This window comes from Convolutriloba macropyga, unplaced genomic scaffold (assembly GCF_964194025.1).
Source record: "Convolutriloba macropyga unplaced genomic scaffold, txConMacr16.3 SCAFFOLD_1668, whole genome shotgun sequence".
Taxonomy (NCBI): Eukaryota; Metazoa; Xenacoelomorpha; order Acoela; family Convolutidae; genus Convolutriloba; species Convolutriloba macropyga.
In genome coordinates, this window is record NW_027449133.1 from 12,091 (window position 1) to 32,500 (window position 20,410).

The 20,410-nt window shown below is 33.2% G+C and overlaps 1 protein-coding gene across 1 annotated transcript; it reads left to right on the top strand.

The window, feature by feature from the left end:
* The first annotated feature begins 1,044 nt into the window (after positions 1–1,044).
* LOC142354812 (uncharacterized) lies at positions 1,045–20,304 on the top strand. Its single transcript, XM_075407180.1, has 4 exons — positions 1,045–1,669; positions 13,271–13,511; positions 18,866–19,047; positions 20,159–20,304. The coding sequence occupies exons 1-4, from the start codon at positions 1,615–1,617 to the stop codon at positions 20,302–20,304; spliced, it is 624 nt and encodes a 207-aa protein (XP_075263295.1). The 5' UTR covers positions 1,045–1,614.
* Positions 20,305–20,410: the final 106 nt, after the last annotated feature.

A 20,410-nucleotide genomic window follows, 5' to 3' on the forward strand; every position in this document is an offset into this window, starting at 1 on the left:
ATTAGCCGCATTTTCTGTGCACGTCTGGTCAACTTTAAACTTTATTTCAACGTTTGCTAGTTTTTGTGGAACGGTATCATTTTTCATTTGTAAATTAAAGAGGCGCGCATTAAGTCATTTTTAACCCGAATGTCAAATAATAATTATAGAAAATGGTTTCATTAGTATAGTTCAATGATTTTCTGGCGCCGGGGATTACCAACTCACTTAGTTTTGGCAACCAATTGGTAATTTTTAGTTTCATGGAAACTTTTTCCACTATACACATAACAGTGCTTAGAAGTTTAACAGAGGAACGGATGTTTTAAGCTTTTTTGTATTGTTTTTTTTATTTTCTTGGTTTTTTTAGTTTTATGAAAACAGCGGTTAGTTTTATGAAAACAGCGGAAAACTTGAAGACTTGAAAACTCGGAAAACTTGAAAGCAGCTGTTGAAAACTTTTGTTTAGATTTCATCTATGCTTACCGTAAATTTTTAATTTTTCAGCTATCCTGATTTGCCTCTAATTTGTTCTGTATCATTTTAACAGCATTTTTCTCCGAACATTGGTTTTGGTTAATTTTATTGTGGAAATTTATTGTAGTTAATTAAAATTTTTTTGTGAGCTATGAAGAAAACTTTTGGGGGAATTTGAATGCAATTTTGAATAAGACAGATGTATCAAAAATGTTCTATGAAAAATTGGGTAATCTTGTTAATATCATACAAGGAGCTTTATGTATGGCCTATACGGATAACAAGAAAAGCCTACGCTGGCTTTGACAAATTGAAAAGGAGATGTTTCAAATTATAACTAAAAACAGTGCAAAAAACGATTGTTTCTGATGAACAGAATTGGCTATTTTGGTCTTGATGCACAAAAAACCGTATTTAAGACCCATATTCAATTTTTGATACCAGTATTTATAGCTGAAATGAAGCTTTGTTTGTTTTTTCGTTGCTATAAAAGCGCTTAATTTTTCCACAGTTGTGAGCGATAGTCAAACTTCTATCTTTTGATTTGGCCGACTTTCCTATTAAAAAATTTTTAGAGGGTACTGTGACATTGGGAGCACCATCGAATTCAAGCCTTTTTGTTCATTTAAGGCGCAGAATGGCTTCATAGAAATGCTTCTAAAGGTCGCCAAAATTCGTGTTCTTGATTGTCTTCAGAAAAACTCACGCTCTGCTGAGCACTTCTTAATTTGGTTCGAAAAGGGACACTCTGCCTCTCGTGCCCTTTTGTTATTCATTATAAGAGTACGCGTCACAACTTTTCGCTTCCTCAATTTGTCACTGTGATTTTCTCTGATTTGGGAGAAAAAAAGCAGGAAGCAATTAAAAGTAAATTGGTTGACGACCAGCTCGAATTAAAGTGGAAATTCAAGTTAGTTGAATCGATTATAAATCGACATTATTTAAATCAGGACTTTTTCGCCGCTTCAACGGTGTGAAAACTTCTAATCCAACTTCATTAGCAATTCATTCACAATTTACAATAGAAGCGTTGAATTCTTTTTATTGCATTTGTTTCATTTATAGAATCTGAAACACACAAACGGAAGTCAGGGCCACATTTGAAGCACGTGAACTGAAAGTGATTGAAAGTGGATGACAACTAGATCACATCTGTAAATGGGAAACCAGATGAAGAGAGACCTACAAATCACTCTTCTGTTTCTCTTATTTGGTAAGTCTCAGTATTCTATTATACTATACGTAGTAGCATTAGTGTCTCAAATAGTAGGACGATGCTATAATGAAACCAAGTTCTGAAATACTTTTTCCAGTGGACACTTTATAGCAAGGCTGAGGTGATTGTTGATGATAAGACAATTGACTAGCGTTCACGACCATGACTAGGGTTCACAACCGGGTTTACGACCCCAGCAACTGATCATGAACGAGGTAATATAGTCTGATCAGGGCTGATTATTGTCTGGATGCACGTTTTACCATGGCTGATTTTGAGCAAGAACCTCAGACCTCAGCCTTGGTATAGTTAGAATTGTATTTGTAAATATTATATATATTCCGCTACTTATTGGATTTTTCTTGTTTCTAGTTTGGTGTACGTCCCTATTTGAGGAGCTCTGTTATCCCTAATATTGAAATTTATTTTTCCAAGAAAAGGGATTATGAACTTTAACCCAGCTCGAATTTCTTACTTTAAGATAATTTCGTAAATTTGTTAAAGCGATATCTTTTGCAGAGGCATTCCAGATTAGTTTAACCGTAAAAAAACATAACAAATTGATTAAGAACTGTTGAAAAGATTATCTGAATTTTTCCTTTGTTGACAAGAAATTGAGGTTGAAACTTTCTGCAAATTTTCCGCTTCTACTGAATTTGGGAACCTCAACTAGATACTTAACAATTTTGATTTAAATTTTAGAAAGAATAGTTAAACAAATAAACTATACTAAATTAGCTTTTAAAAAAGACTTAGCTATTCACAACGCATGAATGTGTAGACATTATAAATAATGTGCGCACATTTGTCAAAAGCAACTTAAAATCTTTAAAAATTGAATGTTTTCTTTTTCATTATCTTTATGTTCAAGTGAAGACGTAAATGCTGCAATTTTTTGATAGTGGAAATTTGCATTTGCTTTCATTGGGTGCTTGTATTATATCATTATATGTCTGAGAAAAAAATATTCCAAACCTTTCCTAATGAACCATTTTCAAAGAATGTTGAAAACTGAATGTTGTGTGTTAGCTCTGCAGATATCCCGGACTTGTGTCTCGAAGCACTTCAGTGCTGACCCAACATTTATCAATAGTAAAACCCCCATTAAGTTCTGAAACATTGTAAATCAAGTGTTTTTCAAGTTTCGTTACGCGCAGTTTATCCTAATTATGATTGACGTGAGTTCATGCAGTTCGCCCAGACTAATTTCATCCACTATATTCTGAAAAATTACTCATGCTCTAAAATTACGTCGGAGCAATCTAATTGTTACAAGTACCCACGCGAAAATTCTCATCACAGTTTAAAAAATTTATGTAGGTGGTAGTAAAGTTGAACAAACTATTTTTTATGCATTAAGTTTTAATCGAAACTGAAGACTAACCGGTGCAAATTGGGACATGAACAGAGTCCTGACCATCCACATGACACAGAATGTCTTTGGACTGATTCAGCGCTAATTTGCTCTGTCACCAACCTTGGAGTTTTTCCTATAATACACATATTTTATATTTCCACCAAAATTGTGAACTGAACGCTTCAAAACGTTTCCTTTGTACAGAACATCTTTTAGGTAGAATAATATGAAGATTGAAAATACAATCCGGTCACATTTGTTATATATACAAAATTGAACACAATTGACAAGAGAAGCATTTACAACGAATCTCCTGTAAAAAGAAATTGTGTTTTCAATACTTTACGAATAAGTCATCTTTCGTAAAGAGTTGAAAAATTACGAGAACATTAGATTACACAAGACATATTTCTTGCTCAAAATTCAAATAAGATGAAATTGAATTATTAACTTTGTTTTAATATAGATTTTATTCCAAGCTGAGATTGTCATTGCGATGGCACAATTGAAAAAAAACTCTAAGCAGCAAAATTGATCCAATTCAAAGACCAAAACTTAAGATAAATTTTAACCAATCTGGTCACGAATTCTGACCTGTTCACTAGGGAATGAAAAGATCGAAAGCGTGAAATATTGAAATTTTCAATTTTATACGCATTTTTTTTGGTTTTGGTTTAGTGTCATTTAAAAGACCCTTGAAACTAGCTCAATGAAATTATTGCGATGTTGTCAGTGGTTGCTGATCTCTGTCGCGAGGTAGGGATTTTCTTTTCAATGTTATCTGAGTTTAATAGGAAATTTTCCAAAAAGCGTCTTCAAATTTCTCTAGTTTTGAAGGACGTAATTATAGTTTCCAATTGGTTTTCTATTGTCGTTTGCCTCAAATCTTTCATTCCAGTTTCTCCAGAATTTTTAATATTTCAAAAATCTTGCAAGATTTTTGCAAGATTTTCTATCTGGTTTGGGATTTTTTTCTTTAGATTTTATTTGTTATACTTGTCGAACAAGTATTACAAACACTCTAAGCATGTGTTTTCACTAGGGCAAAGCTAACGAAACTGCAATCACTCGCTCAGCACATGCAAACACATATTAAGCATTTTAGTTTCACTTTAAATTGGTTCTAAATCGGTAGGAAAAACGTCCTTCAGCCACATTTTCAAAAACTGAAGCTAATTTTGCGTGTAATTAGCAGAACACAATATTAGTTATATTTAAATTGTTGATGCTTCAAGAAATGAAAACAATGAAATAACAATGGCTTTAAAGAGATCCTTTCTGAAAGAATTACTTTTTTGAGATGCAATGAAAAGGTAAATGCCATCGTCTTCAGCAGTTCATTGCCAATTGCGAAATGTATTTAAACTGAATACATGTGATAGCTGAAAATTCATTTTTGACTGTCATAAAAAGCTAATAGCCTCGTTAAAAATGAATATCCGAGAAAAACTGCTCGCGAAACAAAAAACAGAAGACATTTGTCTCCATCTTTAGAACAAAGGTCTCTGCGTATTTTTCTGCAAGAGTGACATAAATTAACTGGGTATGTGTTCTAGTGATTATACGTTCAATTAAGGTGCGGTTTCAACAGACAACTTACATATAGCTGCTCAAAAATAACGGAATTTTTATTTTGTGACATTTCATCACTTCTTTCACAATAAAAACTCCGCCGTATGTATTTTGTTATATTGTAGGATCTAATAAGAATCTTATCAGTTGTAATGAAATAAAATCTCAGTCTCTCGGAGTTGTTATATTATAAGATAGATCTCACAGGAAACTTATCAGAAGTTGTACGATTTTTTAGGATTTCCATCAGATATCATATATCGTCAAATTTATTACAAGAAATTTTAGCGTTGACGAAAAGTTTGGTTTTGATCTACTCACTCTGACAATCTCCCTTATTTCTCAAAAAATTATCTAAAAAGTTGAACAAAAAAAGTTGCCTTGAAAATGTCTATACTTTTTTGTAAAATTGACAAAAATTTATATATGATATGATCAAAGATTATAACGGTGGTCAGTCATTATGTTCTGACACTCTGTTAGCTAGCTCTAACTCAATTTATTGTAAAGATTTTTTTGGACATTTTCTTTTAGTTTTCATGGTTTTTACTCATAGATATTATTTTGTGATGTAAAGTTGGCTTTTTTAATAAAATTTGTGTGCGGGAGTTCTCTTACTTTTTGTTCGTCAGATTTCTTACAACAAGGTAAAAACTAAGCCGATTCTAAGCAGAAAGTGCGATTCCAAAATTTGGACTCAGAGTTTTCTAACTTAGGATTTATCAACTATTTAAACGACTGCTTTTATTCCGAAAAATTCTTATCGTGTGAAGTCTCAGATTTTTTTTAAGTGTAAGACATAATCAATTTAAGGTTTATATGAGTAGCTCTGATTAAATGAAGTTTTTTTAAAATAGACTTTTCAAAATTTCCCACTATAGGCTACTCAGGCGATGTATATTCTGTGTGCGGATAAAATATATTTGTCAGATCTCGTTCGAAGAAAATTATAAATATAAATACATAAAAAGCAGCAAAACACAACTAGCTTTGTGTTCAATTAATCGATAATTTTTGATAATCTACTGATAATATCGAACTGATAAAAAATAAATATTTTTCATTATCGCAGTAAGGTTATAAGGATGCATTTATATGAAGACTAAAAACATCCCAGTTTTTTTCTCATTCTTTTGAAGTTTAATACAAACCAGGTTTAGTCGGGAATCTTTTGCTTCTGAATGTTAAGTAGTGACAAAATTTAGCTGTTTGAAAAAAAATAACGTAGCCAGACTAAGCGTTAAAGTCAACTAAGTACCTACTGTATTACATTTTAAACACAATTTTTGGGAAATGAAATCTTTTTCGCAGAAAAATGCAATTCTTTCTGGCTCTTGAAATCCACAAATAGTTTTGAAGCAATTTTTGCGCTTTTTACATAAATTCTACGTATGCAATGTTTTTTTTCAATTTAGAAAAAGCTATTTTAAACGTCACACCAATTAAGACTCTTCATTCATTTTTACGGTTTTTTATTTTTTTGAAAAACAAGGACAAGTATCAAGAAGTAATTTGATCCGCAACTCAAATTCATAAAAAAACTGCGAACACTAACTGATGAAGGACAATCAACAACAGTAACAACAAAATTTCTTCAAATAATCGGAAGTTTTTTTACTGAATTGATTATTTACCTTTCTATCATAGTCATGTTTGAATACTAGGATTACACGTATTGTTTTTCCTTCTGACAATTCTCTAGAAAATGACAATTCTCTGACAATTTCTATTGCTTCTAGGAGGTTCTGTTGGTTCAAAAAGTGTTACTGTTTGCATGCAAACGTTCGTTCCAAGAAAAGGTATTCCGCATCTTGTGAAATAGATTTTTGGGAAAAATGTGATGGGGCAAAGGAGCATGCGAGCAGAAATGTTTTGCTTTTTGTCCTAAAATTTTAGCTTTTTTTAAAATAGCCATGTCATATCACTTCAAATGGCATCAACTGTAATCTCAAAATTTTTTTTTCAATTGATGTAAAGATTATTCCTCGGTGTCAAAATAAATTTTCAGAAGTTTTCTGAAAATTGTTCTCAATTAGTTTTTGAATAACCAACATTTTCTGACAAATTATAGGAGCATAAAGTTTTATGTTTTGTCTGCCATAGCCTTAACTAAAAACGATGCACTGTTTCAACAGAAATCCGCATGAAGTTTTGCAAAAAGTGGAAGCATTGGAGCGAAACCAGACTACGCTTGTTACCAAGTTTGCAATAATCAAAGACAGATTATCAACCATAGTTGTGCTGCTAGGAAAAGTATGAGTATTCAAAACTTTTGTATCTGGCACCTTAACTAATTTTTTTTCACTTCATCTAGTTTTCTCTAGATTTTTCTTGAGCAGACCATATATTTTTTAAGCACTGATAGAAAAGGCCATGCTTAAAAATGAAACGGATCATAACACCTTGTCAACCGAGAGACAGAGGAAATCGTATATCAGTTTAATTGAATCCAAAAACATAATCCGAAGATTGGTGGAAAATTTTAGTAAAGTATACAACCAAGATTAGACACAAAAAGTTCGGATTCAAAAGCAGATTCTCAGCTCAATCTTTCCTATTCATCTTATTTAGTGAGGTAATTTATTTAAGTTGAAACAATTTATCGAACGATTGAAATGAAAAACCTTACAGATTAAATTGACCGATATTGCCGTTCGCACAAAATCAGGTACTGAGCGTTACGTTTGATGATATGAAAACCTCGCTATTTGACTTCTTTCTGCTTGAGCAGAAGGTAATAGCAAAATTCGAGGAGCATGATGTAATTTAAAATAAAACAGGATAAGTTTTGAAGCAGAAATCAATTACATTTTTTAGACTTAACTGTGAACCTCCACAGAATAGCAATATTTACAAAAAACTTAAAAATTATCAGTTCGCCAACCTGTTCATTGTTTGCTTCATTTCCTGTTTTGGCATGAAAAAAAATAGGCAAAAAGTTAGTTCATAACATAATTGGAAAACTGGAAAAAGCTACATAGGAAATCTGACAGCATCGTTCTCTCTTTTTCGAACGTTGCTACTGCACATGATAGATCAAATCAATTTGAAAGATACACTGAAAACATTTCTTGCAAAAAGAAACCAAATTTCAGATATTATCAATTTTTGCTTTTCAAAAAATTGCCGCAGCCACAAAATTGATACTGAAAATACTTGTGATAGCTTTTTTTTAATTTCGTGTAAAATTTTGGACAAATGAAGTAAAACGATTATACCGAGAAAAAAATGTTAAGAAAAGAAATCTACGGCATCAAAGTTTGTTATTTTTTGTTTAAGTTCTTGTTAAGTTTATTATTTTTTTGTTAAGTTCAAGGACAATTTTCTCAATAAAATTTGTCGTGTGACCTTCCGATGCAATTGCTTGCTATCAGCAACTACAAGCACGCTAGAAAGAAGAATATTGCGAAGCTTAAAACTCAAAAAAACTGTATACTAATAAACAAGACTATAAGATCACTTTACCGAGTTACATTCAAATTACTGCTATTAGTAATCTATACCATTTAGTAGTTCATCTTAAACAATTCTGCTGAGTTATTTATTTTACGACTGATAGAAATAAAAATGCCAAAATCGTAAGGAAAAGTCCGAAAAAGTTTACAAGTTTAATGTAAATTTGTCATTCTTTAAACAAAACAAACTAAAATTGATGCCAAAAATTCAAAAAGTCGTTAAAACCTTGACAAAATCTAACGGCCTTTTGCGACGTATTTTTTTGCATTCTATAAGAAAAACAAAACTGGTAAACAACCGAATTGCAAAATTATCAAAAATTCCTATATAATACTTACAAACGCATGTTATCAAAAAGGACAAAAGGATACCAACTGCTCAATTAATTGTCAACATATGTGAGATAAGCAACTCTACTAGAAAATAAGAACTAAAAACTGTTTACAAAAAGCTATTCTTAAAATTTTGCTTGACAATTTTTTCGCTCTCTCTAAGATTAACGCAAGAGCAGAAAACACTGTTTCTCTCTGATTTGACTTTTGCCTAGCGATTTACTAAAAAAACTTTCCATGTTCTATGACATCACTCTCGTTTCGCGGCTAGTGATATTGATTAATTCAGAATTTATGTGTTGGTTAAAACACCTAAACATATAGTTTGAAATTTTACTCTTTGTTTGAACTGAACTGTGATCATCTTTGTTATTTGTTTCTTGCTTTTAAATGATGATGATTGAGGGTTTTTGTTATTTTATATTATTGCAAAGCTTTATTCCCATGCATATAATTGAGAGCATTTTTTTTAAAAATCAATCAAGAACGTTGAGAGCTAGGAAGGTCAAAGCAGAGCAAACTTGAATAGCCTTTGTTGACAACCTGCAGAATCAATGTGTAATTTTTTTGAGGAAGTATTTAATGAAGCCTTTTGTTCGAGGCTTAGAATTAAAAGCGCAGCTACTCTACAATTGTGAAAAAAGAGCTTAGAAAACTGCCATTTTCGTGATTCTGCTTTGCATTAATTGTTGACAATTTTTACATGATTTATGTTTATGCAATTGAATTTTTGGGTATTCTGAGTTTTTTTATAGCAGTACAAGTTAGGTCGTGTTATGTATGCCCTCTTATGAATTAGGAACTGTACTACACAAGTAATCGTCCTATAGTTGGTCGCACTTAATACTTTCACCTGTGAATAAATTTCACCCCTTTGCCCGTAAATTCCATTTTTCATCCACAAACTTGACCAAAATAACAAATTGATACCTTTAAAAGCAACAGCGATAACTACAAAAAACAAACAAGGTAAACAAACGTCATAACAAACAGCATTCATTTTATGTCCCTTTCGTGTATAGCCAGCGGTCGTTAATACTGATGAAGGTAATGGAATTCACTGTCGCAAGTCAAATTTTGTTCACACCTGAGCTACAATGTGAAATAATTTATGCCCGCTGAGGCAAACCTTCAATTTTAATGAAAATTCATTTCCGTCAGGGGTACTAACTGTACTTTGTAGTCTTGGTATTGTCGCAGGATTTGGCGGAAAAAGAGGGCAATTTTTGGATCCCATTTGTTTTATATCTTTTATTCGATTTTGGTCCTGTCATGGGTCTGGTCTCTTGGGTAATTTAAATACCCTCTTCCTGGTATAATGAACCAGAACTTTCTTTTTTACTCTCTTACAATTCATTCTCTATTCTATACCCTGCTCATAACTGACTCTTTGTTTGTTCACTCTCTCCTTACTGTATACGGACAATAGGGCTATTTCAGAACTTACGGTTTTGAAAAATTTCTATTAGCTTCTGGTTTTATTGTCCAAATCCAAGTTTAACCAAAACTATATTGTGAAAAATTAATCTCAAGACAATATTTTTTATTCACTTAATCGCTAGCTTAAATTTTAGCTATATTAGCAATTTGAAAAATGGTTAGCCGTACCGCAATATTTCGCTTTTTGTAACCAAAATAGAGACCAGATCTAGAGTTTTTGGCAGATATTTTAAAATTTTACCTCTTTTTTTTGCAAAAGTGTTGTTGAATGTATTTTTTTCTGCTATTCAAGAAGAATTCAGATTCAATTCAGTTCACGATTTCATATTTTGTTTTCAAAAATTCATCAAATGTGTATCGTCATCAATTTATGGAATTGAACAAAAGGCAGCGTCCCACAGCTACTTCCGAGATTTCACGCGATCTCTTTTGTTCCCCATTTTAACAATCAGGAAATACTCACACTACCTTTAATAAACCGTATCTTTTAATTTCCTTTTTCATTGACAAGCACGTACATGCGTGTGAAATTTTCTTCCGTTATGTGAGTTCTTGCGTTTCACTGGTTTTAGGGTTGAAAAGGGTGGGTATGGGGATAGATTTCCCCCAGACCTTTTTCATTGATCTCAGCAAACTCGTTCATTGTAGCATGTCGTTGAAAAATTACATTCGACCTCAACCATAAGCAGGTTTCATTTTTCTTGTTATTATCCATTACTGGCGATAATTTTTTTTCAGCAATTTACAATTTTTCTGTGTGTGCTCTCAAATTAGACACTTTTTGAACAACTATGCAGTACAATTGTTAAATTATTGTTCACAAATAGTCTAACATGATTTTGGATTTAATGCAGTACCATTAAACACAAATTTTGTCCTATCTTGAAAAGGAATCTTGAAATTTCATCTCGAGTTCTGCTCAAAGGTTATATGAAAAAGTCTAAGGACACTTATTTTACCTTGTTCACAATTCAATTGCTCTTTTTGTTACATTTATCACTGCGTTTTTTATCGTGTTTTTATTGACTAGGCGAGCTAAGGGCGTTTTTGCAACATCTACACTTTCTGACAAATCCCTATTTTTTAGGGAATAAAGCGCCATAAGTACACACAGGTGCCAAATTTCTTCCTTTAAAATTCCTTGTTTCCCGCTCTCTCACCAATTTTTCCTGATTAAAGAACCAGTTTTAAAAACAATACTTCTTTTCTTACCAAAGAACAGCTAATTTTACTGCTGGCTTAGCAACATAGTAATTTATTTTTTCCCGTAACAAATATTTGTTTGTTTGTTTACTTAAGAGTGCAGATATTGAGCATATAAATATCCTAGTGCGAGTTTAGCGTGGTATTCCACTAAGCAAGGAAATGCAATTAATAAATAATAATTCCGAATAGCAGACGGGATGAACTTGGTAAATTGGGGTTACTTGCAGTATATTTTTGTTTTTATTTATTGTTTTCTTTGTACTTTAATTGTTCAAAGTGATAGTTGATGAAATTTTCATCGTTTTTGTAAGCAAGACTGGAATACACCTGAGTATATCTACTTTTGCGAGCGACATTTTCGATATTCCCACTATTGAAACTGCTTCCTCAAAAAGTGCACTTCTTTTCCTGTTCAAAACCAGAAACGACAAAATCTTCATTTACTTTTGTCCTTGCTATTTTCTTCTCGAGTTTTTTTTAAATCAGTTCTCGAGTTTTTCCAATCAAACAAGTTTTATATCTTGCAAATTTCACAAGTTTTGGAGATTTTTTTTGATTATGTATTCATATATTTACAGTGTTATTCAGTTCAGATCCTTTTTTATTTATCATTTATTTCAGATTTTTTTGTTTAGATTTTTTGATTGCTGCGATACAAATCGTCTGTAAATTTTTCAAGGTTCTTTAAAAAACTCAAGTGACTTTCGTCTCTTCGGCTGAAGAACTTTACAAACGGACTTGAGCAACCTCTTTCAACTCTGCTAAAAAGAAGCTACACAAAATATTTCCACTTCGACAAGAATTTTCCGTTTTTCATTATGGAAAGACAGTTTTCATCCAAATTTTCCCTCATATTAACCCAATATTAAAAATGTCCAATTTTCCCTGTCCAGCCTAACACTCCCCCAAAGCTAGGGTCGTAGACTTCCTGACATTTCTGATTTTCCCCAAAAATAGCCTACTTGGGTGTATTAATAACATTACATCGAAAGCAGACAAATTTTCCAAGTTCAAAGCAGTAACACGTTCTAAGTACCAGTCCACTTCGACGCATCTTAGATACAAAAAGGTTCTTTTATACGTTCTTGTTGAAATTTGATCACAGGAAATTTTTCTTCAAGGATTTTTGTCTGTTCTATATTTACAACCATATTTTGAGATTTTGTTAATTTATAACCATATTAGTAAGCATCACTAAATATCTTTAATGAGTACACCGAGTTTGGGTAAATTGGGTTAGGGCAGCATTAGCGTGAACTTTTAATTTTTAGACCGCCTGGGCAAAAACTCAAAAATGTAAAACATTTTTTTCCTTCTTGATCCCTTCAGCTCTGTAATTACCCTGTAACCTTAAATGCCCTAAAGCGTCCAGTTTTTATTTACAATAGTTAAGGTACGACCGGAGAAGGATTCAATATTATCGTCAATTGACCCGTAGCACCCCCCGTGGCCATTTGGACACCTTTCCTCTCACCCCATTGAAATCACCCTCATTTAAACCCACCCTATTGTGTGCCTCTTTGTTTGTCCACCTTTACCCCTCGTGAAATTGATTCTCTGCCTTATCGCTTCCATTCTTTGACGCAGTTACAGTTCACCTAACAATTTACCAATTTTCAAAATTTTCCAGAATAAAAAAGTCAAACTTCATTTTTGTCTGATCATTATAGAACCTTTAGTTCGTTACAAAAATAGTTTTACTTTTCTTCGGAAAATTATTAGTTCGCATTGTTAACCAAGTAATATTCAAATTATTTTTTCTTACAGAGACCAAATTTTTATTATTCGAAGGAACGATTCAATTGCGAGCTTTTTAAAGTCGTTCCTGAGACGTTTTAATACTTATTAATTTCAAAGAATTCCTTAGCATTGAAGCAAAGTTTCAATTATTTGAAAATTGTTTACGTAAAAATATACAAAATTATTCATGTATTTTAATCTTTGTTTATTTCCCTAGTTTTCTAATAATGTTTTTGATCATCACCGCAATTTTGGTGCTCCACCTTTCAAATGGGAATCAATTTTTGGGCCATATTTCCCACAGACCTATATCATCTCGAAGAAATTTCTTTCCTGGAAGTTCCGAAGTATATCCGGGTATGCAAAACAGCGGCAGCGCTAGAAACACCAACAGCAATTCCAATTCCCCCCAAACCCCCGATGCTTTATTAGCCCTATGTAATTTGATGAAGTTATGGCAACCAATAACAGAGAAGCAATGTCTCATTGATTTAGCCCGAGCTGCCTCGTTGCCCAAAAGCGTCCGTGAGTACACACACGTGGCACGGGTCGGCGATGACGTCACGCTAGAGTGTGAAAGTGCAGCTGTGAGTCGCAGAAGTGGGTTGTTGTACCAGCCGGTGTCTGGACCAGGCAGGTTCTCGGGAGAATTCGGGTCGTCGACTGAGTACAACAACGTGACGTGGTGGACCAGCGGGAAGGATGCAGAAACTGCTACCAATATTACCGTTCAACGGTCAGTATACAAAAAATATAAGACGAAACTAGCTCACCCTTGTAAAAAGATACCTGGAATCAAATTTCGGATGTGTTCTGCATCAGCAGCAATGTTGCCCGATTCCAAAACCAACTCTGCATGAGAACTATCGGAGTTTGAGTATTTAACCAACAATATGTGAAAGCAAAAATATCAGAAACTAACATCCTTTTTGTAACTTGTCCGTCAGTTGCTTTCTGGGAGTAAATTTGATTTTTGTACAATCCTTGAATGACTAGTAAGAAACATGCAAATCATTTATGACTTGGTATGGCTTCTGAGAAACTTGTATGATTGGTGACCCGGGCACCCTATTTAAGAGGTTGACTTTATAAAAAAAAGTTTATGAAAAATGCGCCGAGAGTGATAATTTCTGATCTACAGTTGCATGGCAGCGTACCATAGTAATGATTGAGCAAAGATATTTTCAATGGTTATCTTCTAGTTTTTTGATAGAACAGCATTGGGTCGGACACGGTCTGTTATGAAAAAATTGGCAGCATTTTTACCTATTAGTAGGATAATTTTTTCTGCGATAAAATTTTTTAAAAATTCAATCAAAGGAAACAAGTATGATATATTTTTTCTTTCAGTAGTTTTCACAGCGGAAAGAGAAAATTATAACATCAAACAGCGAACAAATTGGTCTGAGCTCAACCTAATTTTAGCTTTGTTTGTTTTTATCGGTCTGCCGAGACCTGGAATGAAACTTTAGCGGTAATCAAAAAGAGTACACTTAAAGCTTTTGTTAAAAAAATTATTTTTTTTTGAATTAGGCATTGTTTATCTCAATGATAATTGGGTTCCAGCACTCTCATTTTGTATATACACTTTTTGGGTCGAAATTGAATTTCTAATTCAAATTTCGTAGGGCACTTTATAACAATTCTAAAGAACAAGTTATTTAAATAACTCAGGCAATGTTTCTTCATTCCAGGTCTCGTTCGACTGATGCGATTAAAACAGTTGAATAATTTATATTAGTGTACATGAGTCGGGTTCAGATGCTAATCGCGAAGGATCTTGAAATATCAACATGCGTCTTGCAAGACTTTTGCAAGATTAACAGTTAATTATTGCAATACTTTAGAAATGATAAACAACCGATTATCACTCGAAGAAATCCAAAAAGGCCTAAACCAAAAAGCCTCAAATGTACTCAAAGAAGCCAAATTATAGCATATGAAGCGAAGGTTTGTTCATATCGTTTTTTAATGAGTCTACTTATTTTCAAAAATGATATTACATAAATGTAAAACAAAAACAAAATGAAAAGTGGAAAATCAAGGAAACACAAATTTTGATATCAAATTGTAGAAAAATTTTTAAAGCAATATAATCGAACCATGTATTTGTGTAAATATAGAGCTGGCAAAAATGACAATTTTTTAGCAGTTCCCAAGTTGCATTATTATTATTCAAGAGAACAGTAAAACAAGGCGGCTCGGTAATGTGCGATCGCACATAAGGTTCCGACCCCGCTCATCCACAATTTTGCATAATTGTCTACCAAATGAGGAACAGATAGAAAAACACAAAAAAATCAAAAATTTTTCGAAAAAACTGGTGTATGAACGAAAAAAGCCTGCAAAGCAAGTAACTCAGTGGAGTAAAAATGATGCATTAGATTGATGAGATATGCCGATATTAAGAAAGCGAGCGAAGACGAACGGCAAAATCAAACAAAAACAACAACAAACATTAATTACATCAAAAAATTTATGTCTGTTTTAAAGAACAAAACTTATAAACAAAGTCAAAATAGCGTCAGATAAAACTGAAAATAAACAATCAACTGGTAAATTACCAGGAAAAATTGGTTATTCACCAGTTCATAAAAAAGCTTGGTAACTATTAGATAATAAAAAACAGAAACTTTAAAGTTAGGAAATTTGCTGAATTTAAAAAAAAACAATTAATTTCAAAGTAATGAAAACCATTAGGAGTCAACTAAATTATCCCACCGGTTTAAAATTACCAATGCTTCTATAGAAAAGAATTAAGAACTCTTGGTAATCAATTTTTTATTCAGTTACAAAAAGAACAACAAACAGACAACAAACAAAAAAATCATTGAAAACTTGCCAGAAAATGCTTTGGAAGTCGTAAAGCTATATTTGGCCGCCAAAATATGTTCGATTGCACCTTCGTCGAACACCGATGATGTATTATGTGGCCGCTCAATAATGAAAATAAGCAACAATTAGACAAAAAAGAAAAAAATGCAAAATTTTGTAACACTTGTTTTTTTGTTTTTTTTTTTCGAAAAATTTATTTTCAAAGACATGAAAGCCGTTAAATACAAAATGAAAAACTTGATTAGGTTCGTGCATTCTTCCAAAGGAAGCCCTTGAGATCTGCAATTATCCAGAATATGTCCTACGTCTACCAAAAGATTGTCAAGTATGACAAAAATCAAAAATTCATGTACTTTTTTTGTGGAAAACCCGTGTGGAAGCCAGTAAAGTCATAACGAATTCTCTTAAAACATTAAATTTTGTGACACCAGTTCCTTTTGACACCTTCTTTTGATATGTATTATGTCACCTTTCATTAATGAAACTAGGTAACAATTAGACCAAAGAGTAAAGAAGCAAGATTATGCAAAACTCGTTTTTATCGAAAAAAGTTTAATTCCAAAGACATGAAAGACATTAATTACAAAATGAAAAAAATGAATAGGTTCGTTTATTCTTCTAAAGGAAGCCCTTGTGACCTGCAATTATCCAGAACATGTCTTACGTCTACAAAAAGAACGTCAAATATGACAAAACTCAAAAATTATATTACTTTTTTTGTGAAAAACCCGTGTCGAAGCCAGTAAATTCAAAACGAATTGTTAAAAAACATTAAATTTTGTGACACCAATCCCTTTTGACACCTTCCTTTGACATAAATAATGTCATCTTCAACCTTTAATTAACGAGACCAGGTAACAAACAGACAATAAAAGGAACAAAATTGCGAAGTTGAGATGTTTTTTTTATTTTGGAAAACAATTGTTTTCAAAGTCATCAAAGGCATTATCTATCTTCTAATATCAGAACATGGGCTCATCTAGTCTTTCAGGAAAATCCAATCAAATTGGGTCATTGTACTGGAAATTACATACGACTAAAAAGACAAAGTAAAAATGACAGTTGAAGACAAAATTAAAAAATTCATTTAAATTCTTCGAGAAAGTATTGCCGAAGCGGTAAAGAACCACAATCTATATCTTTAAGAATTTAAATATTATCAATAGTCTGTTATTTTGAACGCGAAAAATGTGATATATGAACTGACAATAACGTGATAATTTGACAAAGATAGAAAACATGAAAAATGGGCAAATACCTAAAAATTTAAAAAAATTTGTGAAATCTAGTAGTATCAAAGCCAGAACACCATAACTTAAAGCGTAAAACCGCAAAAAATACTAAATTTGAACTCAGCAAAAAGAAGGTGCACTCTTTGATTGCTGACACTAAGCTACAAGTTGACCAAAGTAAGAGAAAAATGGAGGCAAATTTCAAAAAGCCATTTTTTATTTAAAAATCAAATATTTTAAAAGTCAAAACGACCATAAGCTTTCAAGCCATCAACTAGATAAAATGATTTCGAGCTAATTAGAAAACCAATAGGACTTATCATTAGTGAGCTTTGATTTGAAATGTTCTGTTACTTAATTAATATAAAAAATATCGAATTTTTTTTTATAAAAAACCGACTGATGACAATCCGAATTTTTTTTGGATTGTAACGGTCCAAGATTTGTACAGAACTAATGCTGCTAATGTTGACTGTTCATTAGGAATTTTTAATTTTTGGAATGACATTGATTTAGATATTTTGTCTGTTAAAAAATCAAAAGTAAATGCTGCGTTTTTGAAAATCAACGACTAAAGTTAGCAAAAAACGGCAAAGTTTTATTTAGAGAGCACTCTCAACGGAAGTTGAAGTGGAATTAGCCCACTTTTCAGTCTACAAAGATTGTGTTAGTGGTGTTTGGGTGTGCACTTCGTGCAAGTTTAATCAGAGTGGACTAAAGAACTTATTTCGTGCTGTTTTTGATGAAAAAGTCTGAATTTTGTGAAATTTTTAGCCGGAACTGGTGACCAAAAAAATTCAATGAAAATAGCCGACAATGTATTTTGTCTTTGAACGTAAAATCAACAACATTTTCATGAAAAATTTTATTAAATTTTTTCAAAATTGGCGAAATTTTAGTCAAAAATTCCGAAAAAATGTGAATGAAATCAACGGAATTCACTCTATTTTCGCGAAAGTTTAAACCTCGATATCTCCCTGTCAAAAACGAAAATCAAAAAAATCTTTTTAATTCCATATACTACGCTGGAGAAGCTTTCTAATGATACCAGTCTCAACTCTCTACGATGAATATATCGATCGGCCAAAATTGACTGAACAAAAAAAAACCCAGTTGAGTATATAGTTCCTCCCCCCCTCAAGAGGGGTCGGAACAATAAATGTACTTAACTGACTGTAATTAAATTTTTTTTCATTTTATGTGTTTTTGTTTCAATTCCTCTTGTAAAACAGACGCAACTGCAATGCGGAAAGTTTCTACGCAGCGTGAATGACGGAGCGCCAATAAGAACCAATGAGAGCAGAGCTCGACCTGAACGAACTTTCAAGAATTTTGCAGGGTAAACACCATCTTGCAATATCTTGCAAGATTAACATCCGGTCTCGGTCAAGGTTGCTGATTAGACTACTCTTTGCCACCGTTTTGCGTAAAGATCAACATATTATCCGTTTCCAAAAACCAAAAACTTGTATACCGAGTTCACTCTTCATTTGGTATTAAGACGAGGTTGCGCTGGTGCTATTGTGCGCTAAGAGAAGTTACCGAATCTAATCGGGTTCTGTAGCTGACGTCAGAAAGACAGTATTTTGAAAGGCATCTGCCTCTTTTGTGATATGTATTCTTCTACTGTTTGCAGCTTCTGAAAAAGCTACAGTTCTGAAAAATTGTAAGATCTTGAACCACCATTTTGTTGTTTTTACTTGTTTGGGTCTTTTGATCAGATTTACTGATTAAAGGTTTTGGATCTATCCCCTCAATGTTTTTAGGCCCCAATTACAATGTATGTGTTGTTATATAGAACATTTCTACGTAAAAATAGCACGAGCGCCTGGGGTTGCATAAGTTATGCCCACTAAGGGGGGGGGGGGGGGGGGGCACTAAGATATAGATCCAAGGGGTCAGAAATTGCGCTTTATGGCCTTATAATATGGTTCAAGTGTCACATGTTATATGAATATTTGGAAGATACTAAATTGAAACTTCACTTCTTCACATTTTAAAATTTTTCCGATGAAATTTGCAGAGACGGAATTGACCAATCAAGAGGTGGCATGAGTGATCACTACAGTATGAAAAACGACTCCAGTCTAGTGATACATGATCTGAGTCACTCTGACTCTGGTTACTACACGTGTCACACTCTCACTGGAGGACAATCTCCTCAACACACTATTGACTCACCCGAGAAAATCCTACTCGTACAAGGTACACTACAATTTTCCATTCATTTGAGTTTCTTAAGTTGTTTTTATTTTTTTCTGATATTAAAGAGTATTCTAATGATACTGGATGTGTTTTTTTTTACTGGATGGTATACTATTTCAAATGTGAGCTAAAGCAAAAATAAAAGTGAGCGCGAAACAGGCTGAAATGTAGTTTTTATGTTTCATCTTATCTTTGAAAAGCTCAGTTGTTATGACATATAGCTAATATAAGCGAGCACCAACTTGTTGGATAAAATGATTTGATCAATTAGATGAGTAAAAATTTTCCTTGTTTTTAGATGACTATGAATTATTCTTATGACTTATTTTCAGATTACTAAAAACGACGAAGAGAAAGGGCAAATGTAAAGTTCGCCATCAACGCTTGATTTTTCACATCACTGAAAAGATGATCCCGGACCCTAGTCCCAGGACAATTCAGCGCTGAATCTTTAGATTCCCATATTAACTACCAAAATCAGTTCTGAATCAGTACATTTGCAGTCCATTTTTAAGTTTTTATGAGCAGGACAAACTCAGAAAAATTTTTTTAATCATGATTTTGTACTTGACAGATTAAACTTGATTTTTACCATGATCAGAGAAAATTCATGCAAATTTTGAAATTTTCGATTTCACCAAAAAAAATTAAGCATGAAGGAATTGCATGCAAAATGAGGTCCTCTACGCCGTAAGGACACGTTACGATAGATAGATCCAGTAACAGATAGATCCAGTAACAGATAGATCCAGTAGATACAGTAAAAAGTAGATACAGTAGATTTTAATCAATTGCACATAATGTTCCGATTCCGCTCATCCACATTTAATTGTCAACCAAATCAGGAAAGTTATGAAACATTCAGAAATATAAGAAACATTCTGTTCGAAATCCAACACATAACCCAGGGGGCGGGGGGGGGGGATGGTCTGTTGCTCTGCCCCCCCACCACCACCACGGATCTGGATCTGTTGTTGCGACGCCCCCCCCCCCACCACCGATTCTTTCCCCACTTTCATAGGCGTTTTTTTTCAATTTTGAAACTCGCAAAATGTGAACTATGGACACGGCGGTGTTGTCCACAATTCGGGAAATGGAAGAGGAGTTCAAGGCAGTGGTGCCAACGTGAACGGTGGTTACGGCGATAGTTTCCACAGATTGGGAATAGGAAAAGGAGTTCGAGGAAGTGGTGTCTTTGTGAACGGCGAAGAAGGCGATGATGTCCTCAGATTGGGAAATCGAAATAGCTCATTTTGAATAGAAAACAAGATGGAATGGGAGGGGAGAGAGAGAGAGAGGGGGGGAGGTGTTAGATTTGTAACACGGGGGGGGTGTTAGATTTGTAACACGGGGGGGGGGTGTG